The sequence below is a fragment of the Salvia hispanica genome, chromosome 3 (assembly GCF_029641045.1).
Source record: "Salvia hispanica isolate PSC_SH4W2 chromosome 3, Shi_PSC_v1, whole genome shotgun sequence".
Classification (NCBI taxonomy): domain Eukaryota; kingdom Viridiplantae; phylum Streptophyta; class Magnoliopsida; order Lamiales; family Lamiaceae; genus Salvia; species Salvia hispanica.
Window position 1 is genome coordinate 22,811,939 of NC_142694.1, and position 24,577 is coordinate 22,836,515.

Here is a 24,577-nt window from a genome sequence, read left to right on the forward strand (position 1 = left end):
TGCCTGATCGTCTTAACAAAGATAGGCCACCTAGGGTATATCTCATCTGCCAAGTAGTAGCCCATATCATGCGGTTGTCGTTGGCCATAAATGAGACGGTTGGACCGATGCCCTAACACTTCTCGTTGAAGAGGGGCGACGAGTTGAGGACGTTGAGGTCGTTGTTCGACCCGGCTACCCGAAAATACGCATGCCAGATCCACAGCCGGTAATCAGCTACGGCCTCGAGGATCATCGAGGGATTCTTTCCCTTATAGCCGGTCGTGTAGGCCCCCTTTCAGGCAGTTGGACAGTTCTTCCACTCCCAATGCATACAATCTATGCTGCCTAACATCCCGGGGAACTCATGCTGCTCCCCGTGCATCTGCATCAGATCCTGACAATCTTGGGGGGTAGGGCTTCGAAGGTATTGATCACCGAAAATTTGAATCACGCCCTGACAGAAAAACTTCAGACATTCCAGAGCCGTCGACTCACCGATGTGGAGGTACTCATCCCACATGTCTGCCACGCCTCCATAGGCCAACTGCCTGATTGTCGTCATGCACTTTTGAATAGGGGTATGGCCGGGTCTGCCAGCGGCATCGTGCCTGAAGCGGAAATACAGATATCGACGCTCCAAAGCGTCAACGATACGCATAAACAACTCCCTACGCATTCTAAAACGCCGCCTGAACATGTTTGCGCGAAACCGCGGGTCCGGAGCGAAGTAGTCGACATATAGCCGCTGATGTGCAGCTACGTGATCTCGATCAATCACTGCTCGGCGGTGGACAACGGGTCGAGGGCGAGGTATCGCCTGCTGTTCGACCCTTTGCATGTGCCGCTCTATCTCGCGGTTCATGTAGGCCTCCATAGCCTCGTTCATCCGTCGTTCGTACTCCTCAGCATCCCCACCACTACCACCACTACCACCACCCGCGTTACTGATCGCTCGATGTTGCTCTTGTACAGAAATGTAGAGAGAGAGAAAAAACTCGTTAAAACAAGTGGTGCAAATGAAAATGAAACTAAAATCGCGTATATATAGTGTTTCAACAATTTTCAAAAAAAATAAAATAAAAAATAGCGCTGGCCGATCGGCACGCCACAATGGCGGCCAGCGCTCGCAAATCGGCGTGCGCTCGCCTATTCTCTCGCCGAATTTGCGCTGGTCGATTCCAATGGTTCGGCTAGCGACGCGAATCGGCTAGCCGATGGGCTAGCCGCTATTGGAGATGCTCTTAGGATTAATTTTAACTTAATCGCAAGGTGTTAAAAAATTAACTCTGTAAAAAACAATTCTTTTGTTAGCCCAATTAACATAGCCTAGTCGACGCCATAGATTTTTATTGGATTAATTTCAGAGTAAAGGTCATTTTCTAGTCATTTTACACTTTCGGTCTTATACATTAACTTTTGAATTATTGAATTCTGAATAAATGAAAATTGTCCGCATTCGGGCATGAGATGTTATGTAAGTATTTCCTCCGTCCGTCATTAGGAATCTCATTTCTTGACAGCAAAGTTTCAATAAATGTTAAGAAAATTGGGTGAAAAAAAGTTAGTGGAATAGGGGGACATTAGTTTTAAATAAAATATGAGTGGAATGAGTTAGTGGAAGGTGAGATCCTATTACCATTTATGGTAAAAGTGAACCGGGACTCCTTTCTGCGGACGGACTAAAATGGAAAAATGAGACTCCTATTCGCAGACGAATGGAGTATTGTTTTGTGAGTAGATAAAGTAAAGTGGGGAAAAAAAATGATGTTCCCATTTATAAAAACATTTCATTTTTAATGGGACAATAAAAAATTGTCATTTTACGATTTTGGTCTAGTACATTAACTTTTGAATTATTGAATCCTGAACAAATAAAAACGGTCCGCATTTGGTCCATTTGACTAGATTAGTATATTTTCTAATTAATATTAATACCTAATCTCTACAACATCTTCTCCACCCACAAAACATTTTTCTTTCTGCATATTTCATTTGGAAATTGAGGGCATCGATATCTGATCATTTTGCTTTTGATTGGTGTGCATTTTCATTTTGTATGTTTGTGCATCCCCTTATTTCATACTCCTATAAGAAAAAATAAAACCCTTTTTCTTTATTCTTCTTCACAATGATTCTGATTTAAAAATCTCCACAACCCCTCACCTCTTCTCTCCCTACATCGAAACCAGCCGTCGTCGTCGCTTACTGGGACCAGCCATCATCGCCCGCTGATGGGCTGGCTGACGCCTTTTCAATAGTCTCTCTTCCCTCTCCTCAACGGTGGAATCTACTCCAAATTTTACGATCTTTTCTTCAATGAAATCGCCAATGACATTCCATTCAGTCTAAGCAGCCTTCTCTTCTCCAGAATTGGTTCCCTCCATTGATTCCGCCGACATCACGTTGCTTATCCAAGAGGGCGTGAAGCCAAGGAGGAGTACAAGAAGACTGGGAAGCTTCCGCATTGAGCTTGACTGTGAAGCTTTGGGTCCGAGCCCGAAAGATAACGCGAAATTTCAATTCGAAGCTCGACTGCAGAGGTTTTAGATGTAATAATATCAGTTGGGAACAACTATTATTTTAAATGCCTATTATTTGTTATTCTATTTTTTTTATTTATCCTACATTTTTCCTCTTTTATAAATTATTTTATTTTCTCCATTTAACTCAATAAATATCTATTCTTTGGTACACTACCTAAAATAAACTCTTTACTCATATCTTGCACGAAGTATATGATTATGAACATAATTGATAACTATAAATATCGTTAGATGCGCATCGTGCAGGGGCTAGACTAGATTTATATTATTATTAAATTCTATATTTCTATATTTGAATACATATTATTATTTTTTTACATATATGATCAATTTAATATTATGAATTCTGTATCATAAATGTCATTTGATACATAAATTTATTGTTTTGAGTTATACAGTTCATGGTGTGATTGGTAGCACCGCAGAGGATTTGAGTTCGAAAATTTAATAAATTTTTTTTTTAATTTTATTCACATACTCAATTTTCATTTTAATACTCTAGCTTACAATCCCATTAATAACCCCAATACAAGTTTATAATATATTTTGCACATTAGTTATTCTTATAATTTTATTTATTTTTTTTCTTTAATTTTTTCTTTATTTATGTTATTTTTCCTCTTTAGTCGAGTATCATATTTTCTCTATTTAACTTAGTAAATATATATTTTTAAATATTGTACTCCCTCAGCCCCAACTAAGTTGGTACAAAACTTTTGGTCACGGAATACTTATAATATTCTCCTTTACTCACATCTTGTACGAAGTATAGGATTATGTAGACATTTTGTTAATTACGAATGTCGTCAGATACGCAACATGCAGGGGCTGTACTAGGTTATACAAGGAATTTTATTTGAAATAAAATTTAAAGTATAAAACAAATTGAAGAATTCCGTGAAGAATTTTGGAATAATCGTAAAAGGAAATACATACCATTTTTTATTGTTCATGTAGGGTAAAACTGTGAAGAATTCTGGAATATCGTCGTAGAAGGACACATTCTTCATTGACGTAGTCATATTGTTTCTTTCCGTTGTTGACAAAGAGAAGGTTTGGAAGATGCAGTTGGTTCGAGAGGAGATACACTAAAGTATTTATTTTGTGTAGTTGTAGTTATTATTGCTTTTATTTATTGATTGGTATGTGAAAAATATTTGAATTCTTTGTAGTGTTGCTAAGCCCTAACTGTACAGATTTTTTTGTTTTTTAATACTATCATTGAAGTCAATTTATTAAATTCATCAAATGGTATTAATAAATGATTACATTAAACTGTTGTTGTTTGTTTTACATTATTGTGTATTAGATTGTTTTGTTGTGTTACATGTTAATTTTTGAGTTGTTATCATGTTATCGGATTTTTTTAATTTTTTAATTATTAATAAATAATATAAATTCCAAATTAGAATATCTTTTATTTTCTTACATGTATGATTAATTTAATTCTTATAAATTCTATATCATATGAGTGTTATTTGGTCAACAAATTTATTTGTTTTGATTAATACAATCCATGTTGTAATTGGGACTACTGCCGGTTTGAGTTAAAAAATTTAATAACATATATATTTTTATTTTATTCACATACCCAACTTTCAATTTGATACTTTAGTTGTCATTCCAATTAATAACCCTAATTCAAGTTTATAATATATATTTTGCACATCAGATATTCTTATATACTCCCTCCGTCCACGAATAGGAGTCCTGTTTTTCCATTTTGGTCTGTCCACGAATAGGAGTCCCGGTTCATAATTACTATAAATGGTAAAGAGACCCCACATTCTACTAACTCATTCCACCCACATATCATTTAAAACTAATATATACAAGTGGGACCCCTATTCCACTAACTTTCTTCCACTCACTTTTCTTAACATTTCTTAAAACCCGTGCCGAATAGAAATGGGACTCCTATTCATAGACGGAGGGAGTAATTTTTATCTTTTTTTTTTATTTATTTATCTTTTTTTTTCTTCTTTTTTGTATTATCAATTTTCTCTATTTAACTAAGAATGTCGTCAGTTGCGCAACGCGCAAGGAATATACTAGTGGTAATATATATTCCAGTTCTGTGTACGTAAATCAAAGCCCCACCCTCTCTTTACAAACAAGAAAATTAACAAGCATATATTATCAAATAAATGAATGAATCCAACAATGGAAAAACATATCCACCCATAATCCTCATGCATGCACTGAAATAAGAAATATAAAATTAAACGCGAAAATATTAATCAAACGGTACTTCTAGCGCAACTAGTAATCCTAGTGCAACCGCGATTGTAGGGGTTGGCCGCCTCGTGTTGGCGGCAATTGTAGTAGGATTTTCCTTTCTGATTGCAAGGAACCTTGTTCCGGGCGAGGGCCCCATAGCTGATGTATCCGGCCGAACCTAGGTACCGTCGGATAGGGTCATCCATCTTCATGTCTTGATCTATGTGGTCCATGGAATCTGCCACTAGTCCCTTTCCCATACCATAGGATCCGGTCATTCCAGCGTAGAAAGGGTGTTCAGCAGCGTGCGCCGCTGTGGCTAGGGAGGCTAAGGCTGCCGCTAAGAAAATTATATGCACTTGCAAACTCATTATATACACTAGATTGATTTGCAATGAAATAAAATTAAGTTTTTAGGTTGTTTTATCTCTTTCGTTTGTTGCGCTTTCTATTCTTTTTTTTTTTTGAGTTTGATTGAAGGGTTTGGTTATATTTAGGTAAATTATGAGGAAAATAATTGTGGCTAACCGCAATTTTTGCGGTATGGAAATGGACCGCTAGACATAACTTTAGGTTCCATTTGTTTATAGTAGTTATATATTTTATCTTATTGCCATGTTATATGGTTTATTATATCATGAGGTATAGACCCAATGGAGTGAGACATTTTTGTCGAAACATCATGGAAAACTTGTGTTTGGACTTTGCATGGAGTCAAGTCAACGCATATTCGAGATCCATTTTATCAATGTTCTTTTTAAATTAAATATTAGCCATGTAACCATGATATTACTTGGACAAGAGAGTGTCACGCCCGCATTTTCTAAAGATAGAAAACATGGTTGATCGCGACTAGGGGAGGGTTAAAGGAGCGGGGAAGAAAAGGGGAAACAACGAAATATACTCGACCAAAGCTCGATGTTATAGGAAATAGCTCAAATAAAAATCAGAGTATCACTTCAATAATCAACAAGTCGAAATGAATATTATCTCAATAATACATGAAATCAAAAGAAATATTGTTTAGCGAAAGCATTCGAGAGTAGAATAATATTATGTGTGAAGACATATATATATTCAGAACTATTTATTTGCTATCTTCTTCACTTTCATGCTCAACATCCTCCGCGCTCGTCACAGCTCAACCTGCAAATAGGGAAAACATATGCAGGGATGAGTATTTGATGCACTCAGTGAACTTATGCCAAAAATATTTTCATAAAATAAAGTCATGTCAAGCCATCTTTAAGTGTACTCGGGTTTTATTTTAAAATCTGCCGATAAACACTAAAATTCTTTCAACTTTAAAAATGGCGATCGGCCGATCTACTATGATCATCAACTATCACATACCAAATCTGAACCATCATGTGAAACGAGAATGTGGCCACAAACTCGATCACTGGACCGGCCGACCCGAAAGACGGCTCACGATCCCTATCTGTGTACACTAGCCTGAGTAAGAGCTCACCCCTTAGTCAAACCCGAATTCGTTAACTATCAAATTCTAGAGGGAATTAAACCCAATAGACAATCAGATTGGCAGCTCCATCAAAAAATCAAAATATGGCAAGACATAACGCATTTGCAACGTATATACATCATTCATCATTTTGGCAAAATAATTCAAAATATATTAAAAGAAAAGTCTTTAACTTGTGTTCCATTTCGTTCTAAAAAAACATGTGCGAATGCACCCATTGATTCAATGTACTCCGGACAATATTCCATTTTATTAATATGGCCCAAATACCATATAAACTCCAATCCATCACCTTAACAACACAAGGCCGAAACAATTAATCATAAACTAATCCAATTTCTCTTCTTCCTTCACCATCAAACGGATCCTCTCACACACACAAATTCCTTCCTACCTCTCTCACGCAGTTTGCGTCGCCACCACCTCTATATCTCTTGCCGGCAGCCGACTTTTATTTCCGGCGCAGCCTCCATCAAAATCACAGCGGCTTCAGCACCATCGCCGGTCTCCGGTCACACCGCTGCTCCGCCCGTAAGAAACCACGCCGCCGATGTCGTGACGCAGCAGGAGCTGCTGCTGTGCACGCCGGAAACCGCTGCCACTGATCGGTCTCCTGTCGCAATCGTTGCTGTCCCAGCTCGCCGTTCAGCATCCTCGCCGCTGTCCCTCCTTCGATCAACACCCATCAGCCTTATCACCAAGAGACAAGCTCGCTGTCCCGACTCCTCTTATCCGTGGCTGTGCGCGGTCCAGCCCGGAGCCGACGCCCCTCCAGGCTGCTCCTTCATACTCCCACGTCTCTTTCTTACATCTGACATCTCCATCCCCATCGATCTCTCGCAAGTCGCACCTTCTCTGTCCTTCTCTCTCGGTGGGGCCGCTGCACTCTACTCCTCTCTTTTCCCTCGGTCAGAACGCAGCGCTGCTGTTCGGACCCGTCGCCGGCACTGCTGCTGCTGTTCGCCTCCCTTTCCAGCCACTGTTGCTCGATCTCGCCATTACCTTCTCCTATTCCCGTCGTGAGCGCTGTCACCCCGAGCCCTCTCTCTTTGATCAGCCAGCCACTCGCCGCGACATTGCCGCCGCCGCTACACTCTATGAGTGTCATCAGCCTGCTGCTCCCTCTCGCTGCCCGTCACTCCTTTCTCTCTTTCCTTTCGTCTTTCTTCGTAATGGCTTGTCAATTGTGGAGTATGAAGTAAGTCAATTTTGTAGAGAAAGATAATGTAATTGAGGTATTAATTTGGCTGACTTTTGGTTGCAAAAGAAACGTCCATATTTGAAGAGCAAAAGTCTCAAGCTGAATGAAGAGTCGTTTGACTCTGGGAGAGAAAGACAAAGATTTGGGCTCAACAATTTTATTTGAATTCACATAAAATATAAGTAAATCGTTGTAGTTCAATTTGGCTCAAATAAATGGCTTCCAATTGGGCTAAAGAGAATAGAATCATTATTAGGCTCAAAAGATTTTTATTTGATTTGGACAAGCCCAAACACGAAAGAAATTCCTCTTGCTCGTCAATAAAAATTTTAGTCGTCGAAAAAAATCAAGGATTTAAAGAAAGAACAAAAATCAGCTTTGAAAAAAATTGGCATCCTTTTGAGGATAACATAAGGATACAAAAAGTCGGGGTGTTACGTAAAGTCCCTATATGGATTGAAACAAGCGTCGTTGCATTGGTACTTGAAATTTGATAATGTGATGTTATCAAATGGGTTCAAAATCAACAAATTCGACAAATGTGTCTACATTAAGAACACTGATTATGGTTATTGAAGGAACTGCAGCGGAAGCGGTTCTTACGTGGGATTATCATAATTTAATAATTATTAATCGAGCAAATAAATCACATAATAATCAGATCTATTTAGCAGATTATTTAGACAAAATCTATTCACGTAATTCTCACATGTATCATGCTCATAACTTGAATTAATCATGCTTTAAGAATATTGAAACCTAAAACATGCTTTTCTACGGAGCAGAAATAATACCTAACTAATTCTCCAAAGAATTGATGATGGCTAGCAGCTTCTCCACGTGACGCTTTGAATACTAGACCACGGATCTTCTCTCTGGTTCCCGAACTGTACTCCAATATCAGTGTGGATTGATCTCACCAGAATACTAGGACTTAAATAAAGAAGATAGAAATTCTACTCCATGGAGGAGAAGGAAAAATCGCCCAACTCCTATTAGGGGGGGACGAAAATTTGAGAGGAAAAATAATGTGTTGTGTTATTTTTCTCTCTTTTATTCTCCTATTAAGTTCCTTTTGGGCCCAAACAGGGATCTATGGAAGGTTTTGGATATGGGCTCATCCAATTTATTTTTTTACTAATTAAATTGAACCCACAATTTTATATAAGCTTTAATTGGAATATTATGAGCAGCCACTACAGAAGTAATATTGAACTCTCCCCATCCAAATCCGAAATTATAAGTGACCCGAGCTATATATATATATATATATACATACACGTTGACTTGACAGTTCGATTCATCTTTTGGAAAAATATGTTGTAGATAAATATGAGATGAAGTGAAGAAATAAGTGTGGAAAGAAGGTATTATTATTGATATATTTTTGTACAATTTTCAATCATTTTATGTAACTCTCATTCTTTTTTCCAAACCATTACATCAGCTAGATAGTATTTGGCAATGGTGAAATTTAATGTTAGTTTTCTACTTATTCAGCAGTTAAAACATGATGAAAAGAGAGACGACCTTGCCTTTACAGGGATATAGAGGAAACCAAAATATAATTAATATTGAAATGGAGCAGTCAATGATAATATGGATAAGAACATTATACTATATATGTGAAGGACCTACAAATACATGGCTGAAAGAAGCAATATTTTTGTATACATGCACTGATTCTAATTAATTATTGGATGCTTTACTACGTATAATCTCGCCTCTTGTCTATTCTCCCGCCGTCTTCCTCCACTTCAAGCGGCAGCGGATGAAGGATTCTAGAAACATTGAGCTTTAGTAAAATTTTCTGAAAATACTATATTACCTATGAGGCGTTGCAGCCTTTGAGCACCAGGACTCGGCCTAAGCTTGCTCCGGTTTCCCACCCTCGAGCAGCGAGGTTTTCCTGCACACCAGCCACCAGGCGTAAAGCCCCCCTTTTTCCTCCTGAGTAAATTAAGGTCAATCTGGTCCAAAACTGGATCATCCGTTCTGAATTTACGTGCAAATGGAGCATCGCTAGCAATCATGTCTGCTGTGTCATTGACGGAGAGTGTGTGAGGATGCTGTTGTGGGGGGTTATCCCACGATATATAGTGCATGTCGTGGTTGACAACAGTCGGCACAAACTGCGGAGCATTGCAGATGACGGTTTGGAAATAACCTTCTGGGGAGGAAACAAAGTTTGAGTAATACATCAGCAGGGTTCTTGGGAGATTATCCCAGCCCCATATGCAGTACTCGACAAATGTACGTGATAAGATCATCCAAGCTGAGCCTAGAATTTGCATTTGCTTATTATTAAGGATATAATTACTGATGACAAAATCTAATTCATTTAAAGTATATGCATGAGATTTAGAAATCTGGGAGGTTGAGGAGCCCCCTCTTTGAATCGCAAGCCCTGCATAATACAGATAACCTCTCCAAACAGAGGCTGGTATGTGAAACGGAGGATGATTAAGTAATAATGTTATGTGCATCAAAACAACGTGTGCATAAAAACAGAAACAAAATGGATTTTCCTTTGCTTTCAGCAACCACAAAATCAATACTGGGAGGAATAAGTTGCAAATTCCTGCATCAATAACTTTTAACACATGGCTGCAAACAAGCAAATCGACGAGATGTTTGGCTACTGCATACATGATAGCCTATCAAATTTGCTGCTACAAGAGTCCGTCCATCAAGAAATTAGTAAGGTGATAGTTATGCAAAAATGATAGAGTAGACAGTTAATTTTTATTTCCTACAATATTTTAGCATTTCAGACCTAATTGTGGTTTAAGGAGACTCTTGTAATTAAAATGACAATTCCATAATCTCCAGATTGTCAACAAAACCTAATAATCTCATTGCTTTAACATTAAAAAACACTAGCTAAATTAAGATGGTTTTCCACAACAATCAGAACAGACCAAAATATCATAGTTTCAAGAAATCCAAGGAAGATGAGGACTAAAGACCAATGAGCACCATTAATTTTTGAGTTGATGGAATCTGATGGATAAACTAACCAGTGAACAATTTGAATGCTGTTGGTAAATTTCTTTTGGGTCCAACAGCGAATACGTCAGATTTGGTTGTCTGATAAAGTCCAGGATCAATAATCAGTGGCATTGCCCTCTGAGCACTGTAAGAAAACCAAATAAATATGATTGGACTTTAAGCAGTCTTTTCTGACCAATAAAAGATAAGCCCAAACAAGTGCGATATAGAACTCACGCTTTCCAGCCTAAGTCGCTAGTGTGTTCTACAAAATTGAGATCTCTTTTCAAATCAGCAAATGTATCGAGGAGATCTGCAAGAAGGATTTATCATGTGCATGAATGTCCGCTATCCAGGTAAAGTGAAATGGCAAATTTACAAAAGACTTGCAGTGTAACTGGAGATAAAAGAAAAAATAAACTCACCATCCTGAGTCACCAAAGGATAATCTGAAGCACTGAGATTTATAAACCAATCCCAATCTTTAAATCTGTTTAGAAGAATGGCACATGCGTGAAGGGTATTGGAAACCATTGTGGGACCCCTATAAGTGACCATATTTGATCTGTTATTTACAATAACATTCCCAACCTTCGTAAAAAGTGTGTGGTTCACCACCCGAGATGTTAGTTCCCATCTCTCATCTAAGGGTGACTCGAGATCTAGATGAACAATATAATAATTCCATGGGTGATACAAAGCATGAAGAGTCCTCCAAAGTTTGTCCACATCACCTTTTGATCCAGAAATCAAATAAGCAAATTTTGGAAGAGGAGGAGGAACAAGTGGAGGAGCTTGATTTATTTTTGACTCAACAAAGCTAGAGCCATTGGATGTGAGACGAGAAGGGAATATTGAGAAAATAGAATTGATTGTGTGCAATGAGGACACAAGGCCCATATTAAAGGAGGTTGCCAGAAGGAAAACACATACTAATGAACTTATAACAAGAGGGAACACCCACTTCTTCTCCACACTCAAGTACCCCATTGCAAAAACGTATGATCATGAAATCCAGTGAGATATTCTCATCACCATTCATTGGTTGTGTTCTGACGGATTCAACTACTTGCCCAGCAGAGGATTAAATAATAATGTGTGGATATCTGATTCCTATTGTATTGTGAAGCAAAGGTTCAATGAAGGACCAACACTTCGATTGAAATTCGCAGAAGGTGCTTCAATGATTTATGAGAAAAGCTGTTGAACTGGAAAACCTCTTCACCAGAAAGAAAGAAAGAAAGAAAAAAAAGAACAAATCAGTAACCAGGGACAAATAATTTGATAATGCTCACCATAAATAAAAAGAGTTCTGCTACATAAACAATTAATCACTAATCTAGCACATTACCAAATATACAATATTCATACACGCATAATTCCTAAACAAAAGGAGTGTTCGCCTAATTATAGTTATCTACGCACAAAGAAGTAAGAGAAGGGCCAGGAAGGCAGAAATACAACATCTGAAGCTTCAAACTTAGGCCAAATCCTAAGTAAAACAAATAATATAGCAATATCAATGTATTTGCGGATTTCTATGGCATCCGAGGGGAGCTCCAAATATGAAGTAAAAGAGTATTACAAGATCGCAAAAATCACAGGAACTAATCAAACAACGAAGCTGTAAACTAAATCAATAACATTAAATCCAACAATAGACGTAAAAAATAAAAACAGACTATTCAATTTACAAATATTACCAAACTATCCCAATCATGCGAAGCACAACCGGAACAATTGCATGGAGCTGAAATGATTTAAGGCCAAAAACCAAAATTTCTTAAAAAAAATTCAAATCAGAGCTAGCGCGAGTGTAAAATACAGAAATTCACGCACAAATTCATATGAATTAGAAGCAATGAGAGAATCGCAGACCTGTGATTGAGTGAGAAAGCAGCATCAAAACGGAGAGTTTCAAATATGAAGGTCACACTTATCTCAAACTGCGGTGAATGTGTGAGATGTTAGTGTGTCTTGTGCGTGTAAATTCTGTTGCCGTTTTGATGGAAGGAAAACGAGAGATAGAGAGAGAGTAGAATAATGAAAATGCAAAATTAATGAAATAATAATGGTGGGTTATGCTTTAAACTGACCGCCTCTTTCTAACCTAATTACGTGTCGAGCTGCTTAATCGCCACCCAACCACCACATCTTTATTTATTTTATATAATATTAATTAATATTATAAATTTGTTCTTTCCAACACAAGAATCTTAGAGCATCTTCAATGGTGTAAAATGAGAAGGTATTTTTTTCATTTATATTCGCAAAAAAATAACTATACCTTCTTAAAAGTAATAAAATTCGAGTGAAGTAATTAATAACCTAATTAATAACTATATTATCAACAATAATAATATAAATTATTTCAACAATTATTTATAATTAATAATAATTAGTTATCAACAATAATAATATTTTTTATGATTAAAAATAATTATAAATTATTTCAACAATATTTTTATAATTAAAAATTATTATTTATCAACAATAATAACTTAAATTATTTCAAAAATATTTTTTATATATAATAATAATTATTTATCAACACTAATAACATCTTTTATGATTAAAATTAATTATTGATCAAGAATAATAATCAATTATTTCAACAAATTTTTTACGATTTAAACTATAATTAAAAATAATTATTTATCAACAATAATAGTATTTTTATGATTAAAATAATTATTTATTCAACAGTAATAATTTAAATTATTTCAACAATATTTTTCATAATTAATAATAACTATTTGTCAACAATAATATTTTAAAACATTTCAATATTTTTTATAATTAAAAATAATTATTAATCAACAATAATAATTTAAATTATTTCAAAAATATTTTTTATAATTAATAATAATTATTTATCAACAATAATAATATTTTTTGATAATTAAAAATAATTATTTATCAACAATAATAAAATTAAATTATATCAACAATATTTTTTACAAATAATAATAATTATTTATCAACAATATTTTTTATAATTAATAATAATTATTTATCAACAATAATAATTTTAATCATTTCAACAATATTTTTTATAATTAATAATAAATATTTATCAACAATATTAATATAAATTATTTCAATATTTTTTATAATTATAATGAATTATTTATCAACAATATTAATTTAAATTATTTTAACAATATTTTTTATAATTAATAATAATTATTTAACAACAATAATAATATTTTTTATAATTAAAAATAATTATTTATCAACAATAATAATACAAATTATTTCAACAATATTTTTTATAATTAATAATAATTATTTATCAACAATAATAATATTTTTTTATGATTAAGCCCGGCAACCCGAGTGGGTTGGCCCGAACCCGAACGGGTTAGCCCGATTGACATCCTTAATGTGGCATATACTAGAAAATGAATTCGGAGTTGAGTTTGGTTTTGTTGATTGAAGAATGCCCAATATTGCATATACTATATGTTTCTGTTCAAAAGCAAACACTATTTTCCTTTTAAGCTTTCAACTCAAAACACATTTTCAATCTTCGAAATATTACCATTAAATATTAGCTACAAAATTCAAATTGATCTAATTTACATATTAAATTATAAATTTATATTTAAAAATAAGAAAACTCAATCCTGGATATTTATATACAGATTTCAAAATCTGCCAATTTTCAGTTGAAATCCCATAGATGGAAATAAAGAATTTAATTAAGAAAAGTGGGCAGATCTTGTATTCGCGGAATAAAACAAGAAGTTCGGAAAAGTTAAGCTTTTGGAACCTTATATTCCTATAATAAATATATATCATGCTCTGAGAAAGATTAACTGCCAGAGTGAGAGTGAGAGAAGTTATACAATCAAGAGCACACTTACTGCACTAGAGAGAAAAATGGACTGCAGTTTTGGTTGTAATGGTAATACAGTACATAATCAACAACAACAAAACCAAATTTTGAATACTCCCAACTGCACGACTATATCTGTGATAGGATTCTTCAAATCACCCTCTAAATAATAGGGTGAGGTGAGGACATACATAAATGTCAATATCAAACGAACAAATAGATGAAAGAAACATACAGGAGAAACAACTCATACTAATACCTCACCATATCCTGAAGGCACTCAAAGAAGTGTGAAATATTGATCTTTTCTTTACCAGAATAAATAGCTTCTGCACTTCCACCATGTTCTCCCTGAGCAGCCATTTCCACAACCATGTACAGCTTTTTCAGGGGCATCTGGAATCACACCAAACCAAATATTAAATGGAAAGCCTCAGTCCGGGTTTTACTACTAAGACATGGTGATCTTATATTGCATTTCGTTACAAAGTATGCCAACTTAGACTTACATCATTCAATGCCTCTGCAGCAGACTCGACATCATCACTAGAGAAAACATTAAGCTGCTGTAACACCTGAGAGGGAAGATGCAAGTACGTCAATAAATAAACAAAATAAACATGTAGGAGCTTAAAAAAACTGTCAAATAGAAGCAGGGCTGGTGGTTCGAAATATTGTTAACGCCTGTATTCATTGTCTCCCCACCTCAAGTAAATATCAGGGAAAATCTCTTGCGTACAACAAAGAGAGGAAGCATCTGAAAATATACCTTTTTGGCATCTTCTGTCTTCAGCGTTGGAACATTGTAGGTCACTGAGAATGAATCTCGAATACCAACAGATTCGAGAAAATTAACTTCGCTTGTTGTCCCAATGACAAGCACTTTTTTCCCCTGCGTAGTATAACATAAATCTCTGAATTAGTCTATCTAAAAAAGTAATACTCCATCCATCCACCCCTTTTTAGGTGTCCACAAAAAATAGTTCCGTTTCATAAATGGAAGCTTTCTCATACACTTTACCCACTTTTTCTCCTATCTTTCCTACTTATTCCCTTTCCCTCTCCTACTTTATCTATTTTTTCTCCCCTCTCTCTTTACCAATTTCTCATTAAAACCCACGCCGTCCACAAATGAGACTATTTTTCGTGGAGGGTGTATAGAAGTTACTCCCTCGTTCCGCTATTAAATGTCTCATTTTTACTTTTTCGTCCGTCTGCCATTAAATGTCCCATTTCACTTTTACTATATTTGGTAAGTGGACTCTACAACCCACTAACTCATATCACTCACATTTTATTATAAAACCAATATATAAAAGCAGACCCCAATTCCACTAACTTTTTCTTCCCACTTTACTTTATAAAGTCAAACAATTTCTTAAAACTCGTGCTGATCAGATATGGGACATTTAATCATGGACGGAGGGAGTACATTTTTCTTTTCTAAAGTCAAACTCATGGTGGCATTTTGATCTATTATTGGTATACATGCATTCACTGCATTACTATCAACTGGTTTAGTTCTGATTCTGAATGTGAATCTAATAGATCTAGAACCACTTTAGTAATTTAATCCTTAATCGATAATTATAAAAAAATAAGATAGGAATAACACAACAATACATCATTTGCTATTTTCTTATTGTGATATTAAAGTTCATGGTGACAACCATGCTTTCAAGATCTTCAAGTATCAATATAAAACCATAAAATGTAAATCAACAAGAGAAACCAAACTCTAGTTCAGTCATGCCACCAGAAATCAGTGTCTGGTTCAATAAAATATGGTACAAATTTCAGGAAATAACAATCCTGGCAACAATGATGATTTATTATAGAGTTAATAGAATTTTCAAAAGAGAGACTACTTAGACTTCCTCTGATATCACATTCAATCATAAATGCAGAACGGCATGGGAATGAAACATCATACTCCCCTCCATCCCATTAGAATAGGCCTCAAGCTCCAAGCATGGATATTAAGAAATGAGTAGTTTATAATAAAATAGGAGAGATAAGATAATTTTAATTGAGTGTGTATTTGTCCAAAAGTAGGAGAGAGAATTAATAAATCAGGTGAGAGAGAAATTAAGTTAGTGGGGTCAAAATGGCATACGGTATAATTAATGAGTTATATTTGGGGTTTTTGTTATGTGTTGAATTCCATTTTAGGTCGTGGCCTATTGAAAGGGAGTATAATATAGTATCATCTAAAAATACATTGATACAAGGCATCAAAAGAGCCAGAGCCTATATTCTCCATAAACAAAGTAGTTGGACAGTGACTTAAGGAAATTAAGAATATGAGCAATATTGCAAGCAGCAATTGTTCTGCAATGTCATAACCAACAGTTGGACAAAAAAATGTACCTTTGGAGGAAGCCGCTTCAGAAGCACCAACAATGTTTGAGAGATTAAATTTGAAAAGCGAGGGCCAATTGCAACATACTCCAGTAACCTACAAAAATCGATAAACGTAAATGGATGAATGAGTGCTGACTGCTGAGTGATCCAATATCATTCATCTATTTTCTAACTTTACCTTTCGATGTCATCAAGGATAATTATGCTTAATGGCGATCTATAAGCATCTTCAAATACCTACAAGGAAAAGCATACGTAAAATACTCCTCACCAAATGCATATGAGTAATACCATTAAAGCACTAGGGCTGCACATGCTCATGAGGTATACAAAATGACATACTGGTGACTGAGCTCAAGGGAGCTATTTTCTTTGCATATATAGCTAGCATATTATATTGAATTATTGAAAGGCAGTGTCTAGAGAGGGGCACTGAAAAAAACCTTAACAATTTGAGCACATTTTGTAGGCTCGCTGAGTCCAATCATTGTTTCAGCAGATATCTAGCAATAGGCCAGGTAAAGGAGGCGAATTAAGAAGATCAATAACTTACTATTTGATAACTAGATAATATAACACAAAGTAAAAGTACTTACAATCTTCACATAAGGGAAATTGCTTTCAATGCCCACTGTTGCTGCCATTGCAGTCTTACCGCTGCACAGAAAAAAGAGAATTTACAAAGTACTCGCACTTCACAAATCAAGGGAACCAGAAATTTACCTTCCACTTGGGCCCTCAAGAAGGCAAGTAACAAGAGGACTTCCTTCACTAACTTTAACTTGTTCAGCTAAAAGCATGGTTCTTCGGTATATGTGTTCATGTCTTGTCCCACATTCCACAATGCCATTTAGTCTGTGAGAAACCGTGACCAGCAGTCAGATGGAGAAATGTCACACATTCCACAATGAGATTCCATGTTACAAGAAATTTGAACTCCTTGGAATTCTATCACAGTAAATACAACCATGAAACAACTTCTTTCTCTAGGTATCTGGATATACCTGCAACGTTCAAGGTCATCTGTTGAAGCTCCAAATGCTGGAACCACTTCTTGAACAGCATTCAGAAAATCTTCCATGGTTACTTTTATATTTTCTTCATCGACGGGTTTCGTAAGATCCTCCATATTTAGTTGCCTATTCAAAGCATAAGAGACTGCACTTTTTACTACACCTTCTAGCTCTGCTCCACTGTAATTCTTTGTCCGAGCGGCTGCATCCACAGAACATTTTATGTTCTTAACAACTTCAACAATAATTTAGACAGAGCCATATACAATCACGGACATGGATCGATTGAGATCCCATGCTTATTGCATTAGCTTTGGATTAAATCTGTTAGTTTAACATTCATCTCACACTTAAAGTATGAACAGTCAAACCTTATTTTATCATTATACACTAGTGAATCCACACAATGACCATTGATATTGATACATGACAAACCATAAATGGACTAGTTGTGAACAAAAATCATGTAAATGAATAGAAAACAGTTACAGAAACAATACTGTAAAGTGACTAAGGTATTGATGTGCAAATTGAAGAAGAGTACCGAACTTGACAACTCTACAAATTTTTCCATTAAATCTATCTACAACTGAATAAAATGCACATGATCATTTGCAATACATGGGAATGCAAAAAGAAGTCAAAACTAAGTGTTAGGGTATTTCTATTTTAGGTAAGAGTTAGGGTATTTAATCAATATATTAATGTTAATTAAGTGTTCCCTTATTAAGTGATCTCTCATTACACTTAAAATACTAATTTAATTACACTAAAAAAATCAATCCCAAATTTATGACCTAAAATGAAAAGTGTGAGTAACACGGGACGGAGGGAGTATTAAGATGAATGAACATATGGCTAATCCGTAAGTCCTACGGCCGTAGTTCTCAAACAATGAGCATAATAAGTATAAGCGCTATCTCATTCAACATAAAGTAAGACAAGCAACCTTCGATACAGAATTTCAAAATGCTCCCTTTTTATTAATCATTTTAATGAAAAAAACATAAGATTTCATGGGGGAAAAAGAGCTTGGTTATCCTTTAGTTATCAAAAGTGCACGCATATTATCATAAAATATACTCCAGTATTCAACTTATCATAGAAAATGAATATAAGCAATTTGCCATAATTAAATGTCCATGCATACACTCGTAATGGTATTTCGACTCATTATTTTAAAGAGTCCATGCTTGTCCTTTTCCAATCTACTTGACTATCAGAAATAGTAATTCTACTTTCATATCTTACCGAATATCAGGCTGAAGGAATCATGAATTAGGAAAAAAGCCAGTAAAAAGTGTTGCAAGCCAATCACATACCAAGCTCTTCCAAGTTCACATCCGGAGCAATAAAAGAACTTTCTTTCATTTTGCTTGTATGAATTTGAAGAATCTGTAACCGGCCGTTTTCATCAGGAAGGCTTATTTCCACTTGGACTTCCAAACGCCCTGGCCTGAAAATAATGAGCCAAACTAGGACAATGCTGTTTATTTGCACTGGATCACTCCTTTTTTTCATAGAGGATTAAGACTATCACCATCCCACACAAATGAATAAGAGAATCCACATTTATTTACCTCATAAGAGCTTCATCAAGCAAATCTTTCCTGTTTGTCATTCCAATTAGCAAGACATTATTCAGAGATTCGACACCATCTATCTAAAACAGTAAGTGAGAGTTAGTCAAACAAAGATATTAGCAGCAACTAATACTGAAATGACTTATCAACTTGAACTAAACCATAAGTACCTTTGTTAGGAGTTGGTTCACAATGCTGTCGTGCACACCAGTCCCATCTCTAGTTGAACCTCTAGACTGACAAATTCAAACCAAAAGAGTTGAAATGAGAAAGCACCGACAATGAAACACCTAGTTAGGAGCTAAAAATTTTATTATGTCACATATTGGGAGTGAGGAATGTTAAGCACCACTAAAAAACCAATTCATGTGCCACATGTGTTCAAATCAAGAGTGGGTGTTCCAAATCATATTAAAAATTGGGGCGTCTGGAATGAAAATTGCAAAATAGTTCCACAAAACGGTAAGTTCACAGAAGTCAGACACTCATATGGCCACCTAGATAATCAGTACACAAATAGGGAAGACACAAGAAGTACTAATATGACTTCTTTTCATCCTCTACCTTACAAATCGCATCAATCTCATCAAAGATGATTATATGCAACTCACTTTGATCACCTGAAAGATGAAGAGATAAATGAGCCAATAACAAAGAATTTATAGACTGTTGCCGTAAAAGAGTCACTAACCTTTGGTTCTTTGATCTTGCTCCGCATCAGCAAATAGATCTCTGACATTCTTCTCAGTTTCACCAACGAATTTGCTCAACACTTCAGGACCATTCACAATCTAAAATTCCAGATTTAACCAGTTTCAAAAGGTGAGCAAAACATTACATAAGGGGGCACGGTACATAATATTAGGATTTACAATTATACCAACAACCAAGGTAGCCTCATGCCCTCATAGACAATGCAAGGTATCCTTCTAGAACAGAATCAAAGACAAATACAGGTGGGGAGCAATTAATACACATAAACTAGAAAACATTAAGATGGTTATCAAAAAATGGAATTCACATTTAAGCATAATCATTGATTCAAGAAGAATAATGGAAAGATGCTTGAAGCATAGGTTTCTAAGTTTTATGAAACAGACATTTGGCTTTTTGTTATCTTTTTGTAATTGCAAGATTTAAAAGACCACACCACAGTGGACTTAAACTTGAGACCTTTGACCTCACATATTTTTCTACTTCTCCTTATAGTAACTTATGCCAGTACGTTAGGTTATCTGGTACAAAAGAAAGTATGGGTGATGCAACAGAAAATTACAAAATGCATTCTGGTTCCTGTGTCTTACTAATTGCAATAAAGTCTGACAGAATAAATTAGATATTTGCACAGAACAAAAGGAGTCCCATCCAACAAGAACCAAAACCCGCAGAGCATGTGAACATAAAGCATAGCCTGTGCTTATACCTTGGGTTCCTTTCCATTCAACATTTTCCCAATCTGCCGAGCCATTAAAGTCTTCCCAGTACCAGGAGGTCCATAAAGCAGCATTCCTTTGACATGCTTGATGCCAAGTCTAAGAAGGGCATCAAAATTACAAGCCGCAAAATAAAGTTGACAAAAACCAAAAGTTGAGCCTTTTCTCTCAATCATGAATACACTTCAACTTCACAAGAATCAAGAATATGAACATTACTTTGAAGTCACATGCGCAGGGAAAACCCTTGAGGCAAAAGCTCTTCTGAATATATCAGCAAACTCAGCACTCAAACCACCTATACCAAATGACTGGAGATTGAACTCTTTGTGCCTGAAGATGTTGCTGTTAGCAGTTTCACTCTGGTTGACAATCTGCATTACCTCAGCAATTCATCATTAGCTGTATTGAAATTTAAATAGGTGATATCAGATAAAGGCAATAGCAAAGTCCAAAAGGTCAAAAGGAAACCTTTATTCCACTTGAACTTGATGCTTCATATAAAATGTATGTGTCAGGTGTAATCAACCCCCTCTCCATACCATGAGATTTCTCGTGGCCATCAATAGTGGCTTGGTTGACAGTGAAGATATATCCATTACCATGATACTCAAATGTTACCCTTTGCCCCGCTGTCATAACCTACATAGAGAAAAACTATTTTCACAGTTTTGTAGATGGTGTAAACAACCATATAAGGATGGATCTTTTAAAATATATAATTTCTGAATGTCCATTTCTCTCTTCATTTATAAAATTATTGATTTCAAATTTGTATGCTTACATGATTGTGTAAATGACATTAATATAGAAGTCAGTTGAGACTTGAGAGGATTGTATTTTGACAACAACGAAATATAAGTTCCAGGGAAATACTGTAGCCAAAATAGCTACTTTCTGTAAAATAATAACTTTAGCAGTTCTAGCATATTTTGTGTTTTATTTTAGTGCTTTATCTTTTCTGGGATTTTAAAGAGGAGGTAGGGGGTAGGGATATCATGTGTAGACATTTCTTCTACTATATTTACATTTTTCTAAATGGAGGAAAACAAACCTCTTTTAAAGTAAAATGCATAATGAATTGTAGTGGTTCCTCTACGCCTAAGACACCAGATATTTTAAATCCTTGACTTGCAGATTACTAAGCCAATTGATGAATAGAAATCCTGAGACATTGAAAGCTAGCTAGAAAATCATAGTTCTCAATTGTTTTATCACACCGGTTTAATAGCTTATTTCTAATATGAAAGAGTTGCACCCTGCATCACATTTTACATTACTAAGGGATGTAACTCTAAAGACTTGAAGATCCAAGGGACGAAAATAAATGTTGATTAATCAAAGGTGACATAACACTGACTGAAATTGAGGTACTGTTTCCAGTGAGGAAACATCAAAACAAATATAATTTGAAATGAGAAACAGGAAGAGTGCAAACTGCAAGTTCAGCAACAACTAACAAGTACAGAAATTTAGAGACACCACTTTCTCACACAGCAAGCTCCAAAAGTATAGATACACTAGCAGATATATACACACGAAGAACATATTGCAGCTACTACACATGTATATTATATATGAGGCAAGAAATATAGCTCTTACCTGGTTCATGAATCTCTTGCGGATCTGCTTGGATAAAAGAACAGCATCCACCTACGTGTAAATTGGTAAAACAATGTCATTGATCAGATGCACCAAAGCAATGTGAAATTGATAGAGAATATAAACATTCCACTGTATGGAAGTACTAGTGTACAACCACATTATAATCAAATAAATATGCTGAAAAAATCTCATAGATTGAGTGACGTGGAGAAGTAGGCAAAACCTAGAGAATAAAATGATAAAAAAGGCAGCTTGTAAAAGGTAATATACATGTTCATCTCTTGCGCCCTTCTTCACAAACTCTAACTCAAGTCTCAGCATTGTAATGCTGAAATCTTCAGGAGGAATGAATCTAAAATGTCCAGATTTAACTATCAGAATAAAAGTTATTAAATAATAATTACAGTGACTGAAGAACCAAAATCCATTACCGACTAACCGACACTGTATCCCCAGTGGAGACTTTTGCATGGCGACGTTGAATGGCATTTAAACCAATATGTCCAGAAGGAATGCCATCATGTCCAGTATATTGAAGTTAAGGCTAAACAATTATATTATGAGAATATCCACCATCTCATAGTATTAATTCACAAATTAGTTCCCATGCCATGCAAACAAACTACCAATGGAAGTATTAGAGTTGGGCCACTCACCCCTTAAAAGGCCTTATAAGGGGAAGGGTTATCTATACTTTTATAGATAAGCTAGAATCATCACCAAGTTGACGTGGGACAAGATTTAAGTGTTTTAACAGGAAGTAGATAATCTGAAGCAAAACTATAAGAATAGCAGCTACAACATCAATATCAATGAAAGAGTTAAACATACATTTGAATCACATACCACTAGAGCTTCCAAATAATAATGACATTCAGCCATTGGGAACTAAATTACCCAAACGGTGGAATTACACCAGTTATTATCATAGCAAAAATTTCTAGTGTGCGACCAGCTAAGCAATATCTTATTGTCTGTATAAATATAACACTATTCAAGAGATTAAAAAAAATAAGTTGATACGCACTATCAGCTCAGACCAGTTACTCATGTGAACCTCCAAACGACAAATGCAACTCAATGTTGAAGCAACAAAACAACAAATCAATTAACAAGTGTTCAGAATCTGATTAGGAAGAAGAGGTTCTCAGACTAGAACAATTAGCAAATACTCCATATAACCAATTACCATTTTATCCAAATCACAAGCCACAAATTCTTATCACTTAGCCTAAATATGAAACATCGAAACACAAAGTTGTAAAAAAAATAGTTTAATGACAACACCTACAGCACAATTGGACGGTATACAACTCTGCATAACCACGTATAAACTCCAAACTCCATCACGTGTTCAAATAAAGACGGAAAATGAAAACAATCATCCACTGTCAATTCAACAGTTCGAAGTTAAAAGAAATGCTAGCTCGATATAAAAGGATATGCAACAGAAAGCACAAACACGTCGCCGATCAAAGCGTAGTAGGCGTTCCCCGATCCAGGTACAACGAAATTCCGGAGATCGGCGGGGGAGCAGTAGGCGAAATTGGTGTAAGCGAGATCTTTCGCCGGGGTATTCGTCACAATCATCGTCGGCGAGCGCCCTGCCATCGTTCCGATTGGCTAATCGAAAATGAGATCCGACTTCAATAAATATTTTGAAATTCACGATTTAAAATGTAAAACACTGTCTCAAAGCTCAATATTCCTTCGCTCTTCTTTGGTTCCACGATCTTTATTCATTTTTAGTTAGACCATCTCCGACCATTCTGCTAAATTCAAATTTATTTTAGCTCAAATTCATTTTAGAGGAAATATCACGCTGAATATTGATTTTACTCCAACTATTTTCACTAAATTCAAACTTAAAAAAATATTCTCTAAATTATATCTTTTTTACTCACAAAATTTGAAAAACTTTTAAGTTTTGGTTTAGTGTAAATCTAAAGATAGGTATTTTCTTCTCAAAAACCAAAAATGAGATTGGTTTTTGAATACTACTAGTTGTGCTATGCACAAGACATAAAAATTTCAAATAATAAATACAAAATATAATAAAATTATGAATTCAAAGCAATGCGAAAATTTTAAAAAACATAAATATACTTATCTTGTCTTACTCTAATTGGAGAATTTACTACTCCCAAATGAATGAAATATCTATACAATTTTAATTTATTATCTAAGTGGAGTAAAAACAATTAAAATTATTGACAAAAAGATGTGTAACTATGATAAAAGAGTATGAGTTAATTAGAATAAGACATACGGTATAAATACTGAAAATATGTGTGAGTAAAAATATTTATTGACAGTGC

General features: G+C 35.3%; 2 protein-coding genes across 4 annotated transcripts; both read right to left on the reverse strand.

Annotated features, from left to right (window-relative positions):
• Positions 1-8,977: 8,977 nt before the first annotated feature.
• On the reverse strand, positions 8,978-12,468 carry LOC125216075 (beta-glucuronosyltransferase GlcAT14A-like). 3 transcript variants are annotated; one of them, XM_048117694.2, is made up of 5 exons: positions 12,299-12,468; positions 10,846-11,628; positions 10,658-10,733; positions 10,450-10,565; positions 8,978-9,710 (listed from the first exon to the last, which is right to left on the reverse strand). In XM_048117694.2, exons 2-5 carry the CDS (start codon positions 11,408-11,410, stop codon positions 9,211-9,213), a joined length of 1,257 nt encoding a protein of 418 aa, XP_047973651.1. In that variant the 5' UTR covers positions 11,411-11,628; positions 12,299-12,468; the 3' UTR covers positions 8,978-9,210. The 3 variants fall into 3 exon arrangements, with proteins under 3 accessions (XP_047973651.1, XP_047973652.1, XP_047973650.1); XM_048117695.2 differs by having other exon boundaries at positions 8,978-9,599; positions 10,846-11,639; XM_048117693.2 differs by having other exon boundaries at positions 10,846-11,639.
• Positions 12,469-14,265: 1,797 nt separating this feature from the next.
• On the reverse strand, positions 14,266-24,006 carry LOC125209543 (vesicle-fusing ATPase-like). Its single transcript, XM_048109144.2, has 21 exons — positions 23,704-24,006; positions 22,691-22,786; positions 22,530-22,611; positions 22,257-22,307; positions 21,126-21,296; positions 20,874-21,028; positions 20,645-20,753; positions 19,913-20,012; positions 19,786-19,841; positions 19,392-19,457; positions 19,219-19,301; positions 18,961-19,094; positions 17,630-17,840; positions 17,349-17,480; positions 17,222-17,282; positions 17,069-17,128; positions 16,804-16,862; positions 16,632-16,719; positions 15,031-15,153; positions 14,771-14,836; positions 14,266-14,657 (listed from the first exon to the last, which is right to left on the reverse strand). Exons 1-21 carry the CDS (start codon positions 23,868-23,870, stop codon positions 14,514-14,516), a joined length of 2,214 nt encoding a protein of 737 aa, XP_047965101.2. The 5' UTR covers positions 23,871-24,006; the 3' UTR covers positions 14,266-14,513.
• Between the last annotated feature and the right edge of the window lie 571 nt (positions 24,007-24,577).

Coding starts and splice junctions, on each gene's coding strand:
- LOC125216075 (XM_048117694.2), bottom strand. CDS start 11,410: ATGGGGTACTTGAGTGTGGAGAAGAAGTGGGTGTTCCCTCTTGTTATA. Junction 10,734..10,845: donor TCCTTTGGTGACTCAGGATG/GTGAGTTTATTT, acceptor TCCTTCTTGCAG/ATCTCCTCGATACATTTGCT. Junction 9,711..10,449: donor AGCATTCAAATTGTTCACTG/GTTAGTTTATCC, acceptor TGCAAATTCTAG/GCTCAGCTTGGATGATCTTA.
- LOC125209543 (XM_048109144.2), bottom strand. CDS start 23,870: ATGGCAGGGCGCTCGCCGACGATGATTGTGACGAATACCCCGGCGAAA. Junction 20,754..20,873: donor CCTGCGCATGTGACTTCAAA/GTAATGTTCATA, acceptor TGCCCTTCTTAG/ACTTGGCATCAAGCATGTCA. Junction 19,302..19,391: donor TGAACCAACTCCTAACAAAG/GTACTTATGGTT, acceptor TTACTGTTTTAG/ATAGATGGTGTCGAATCTCT.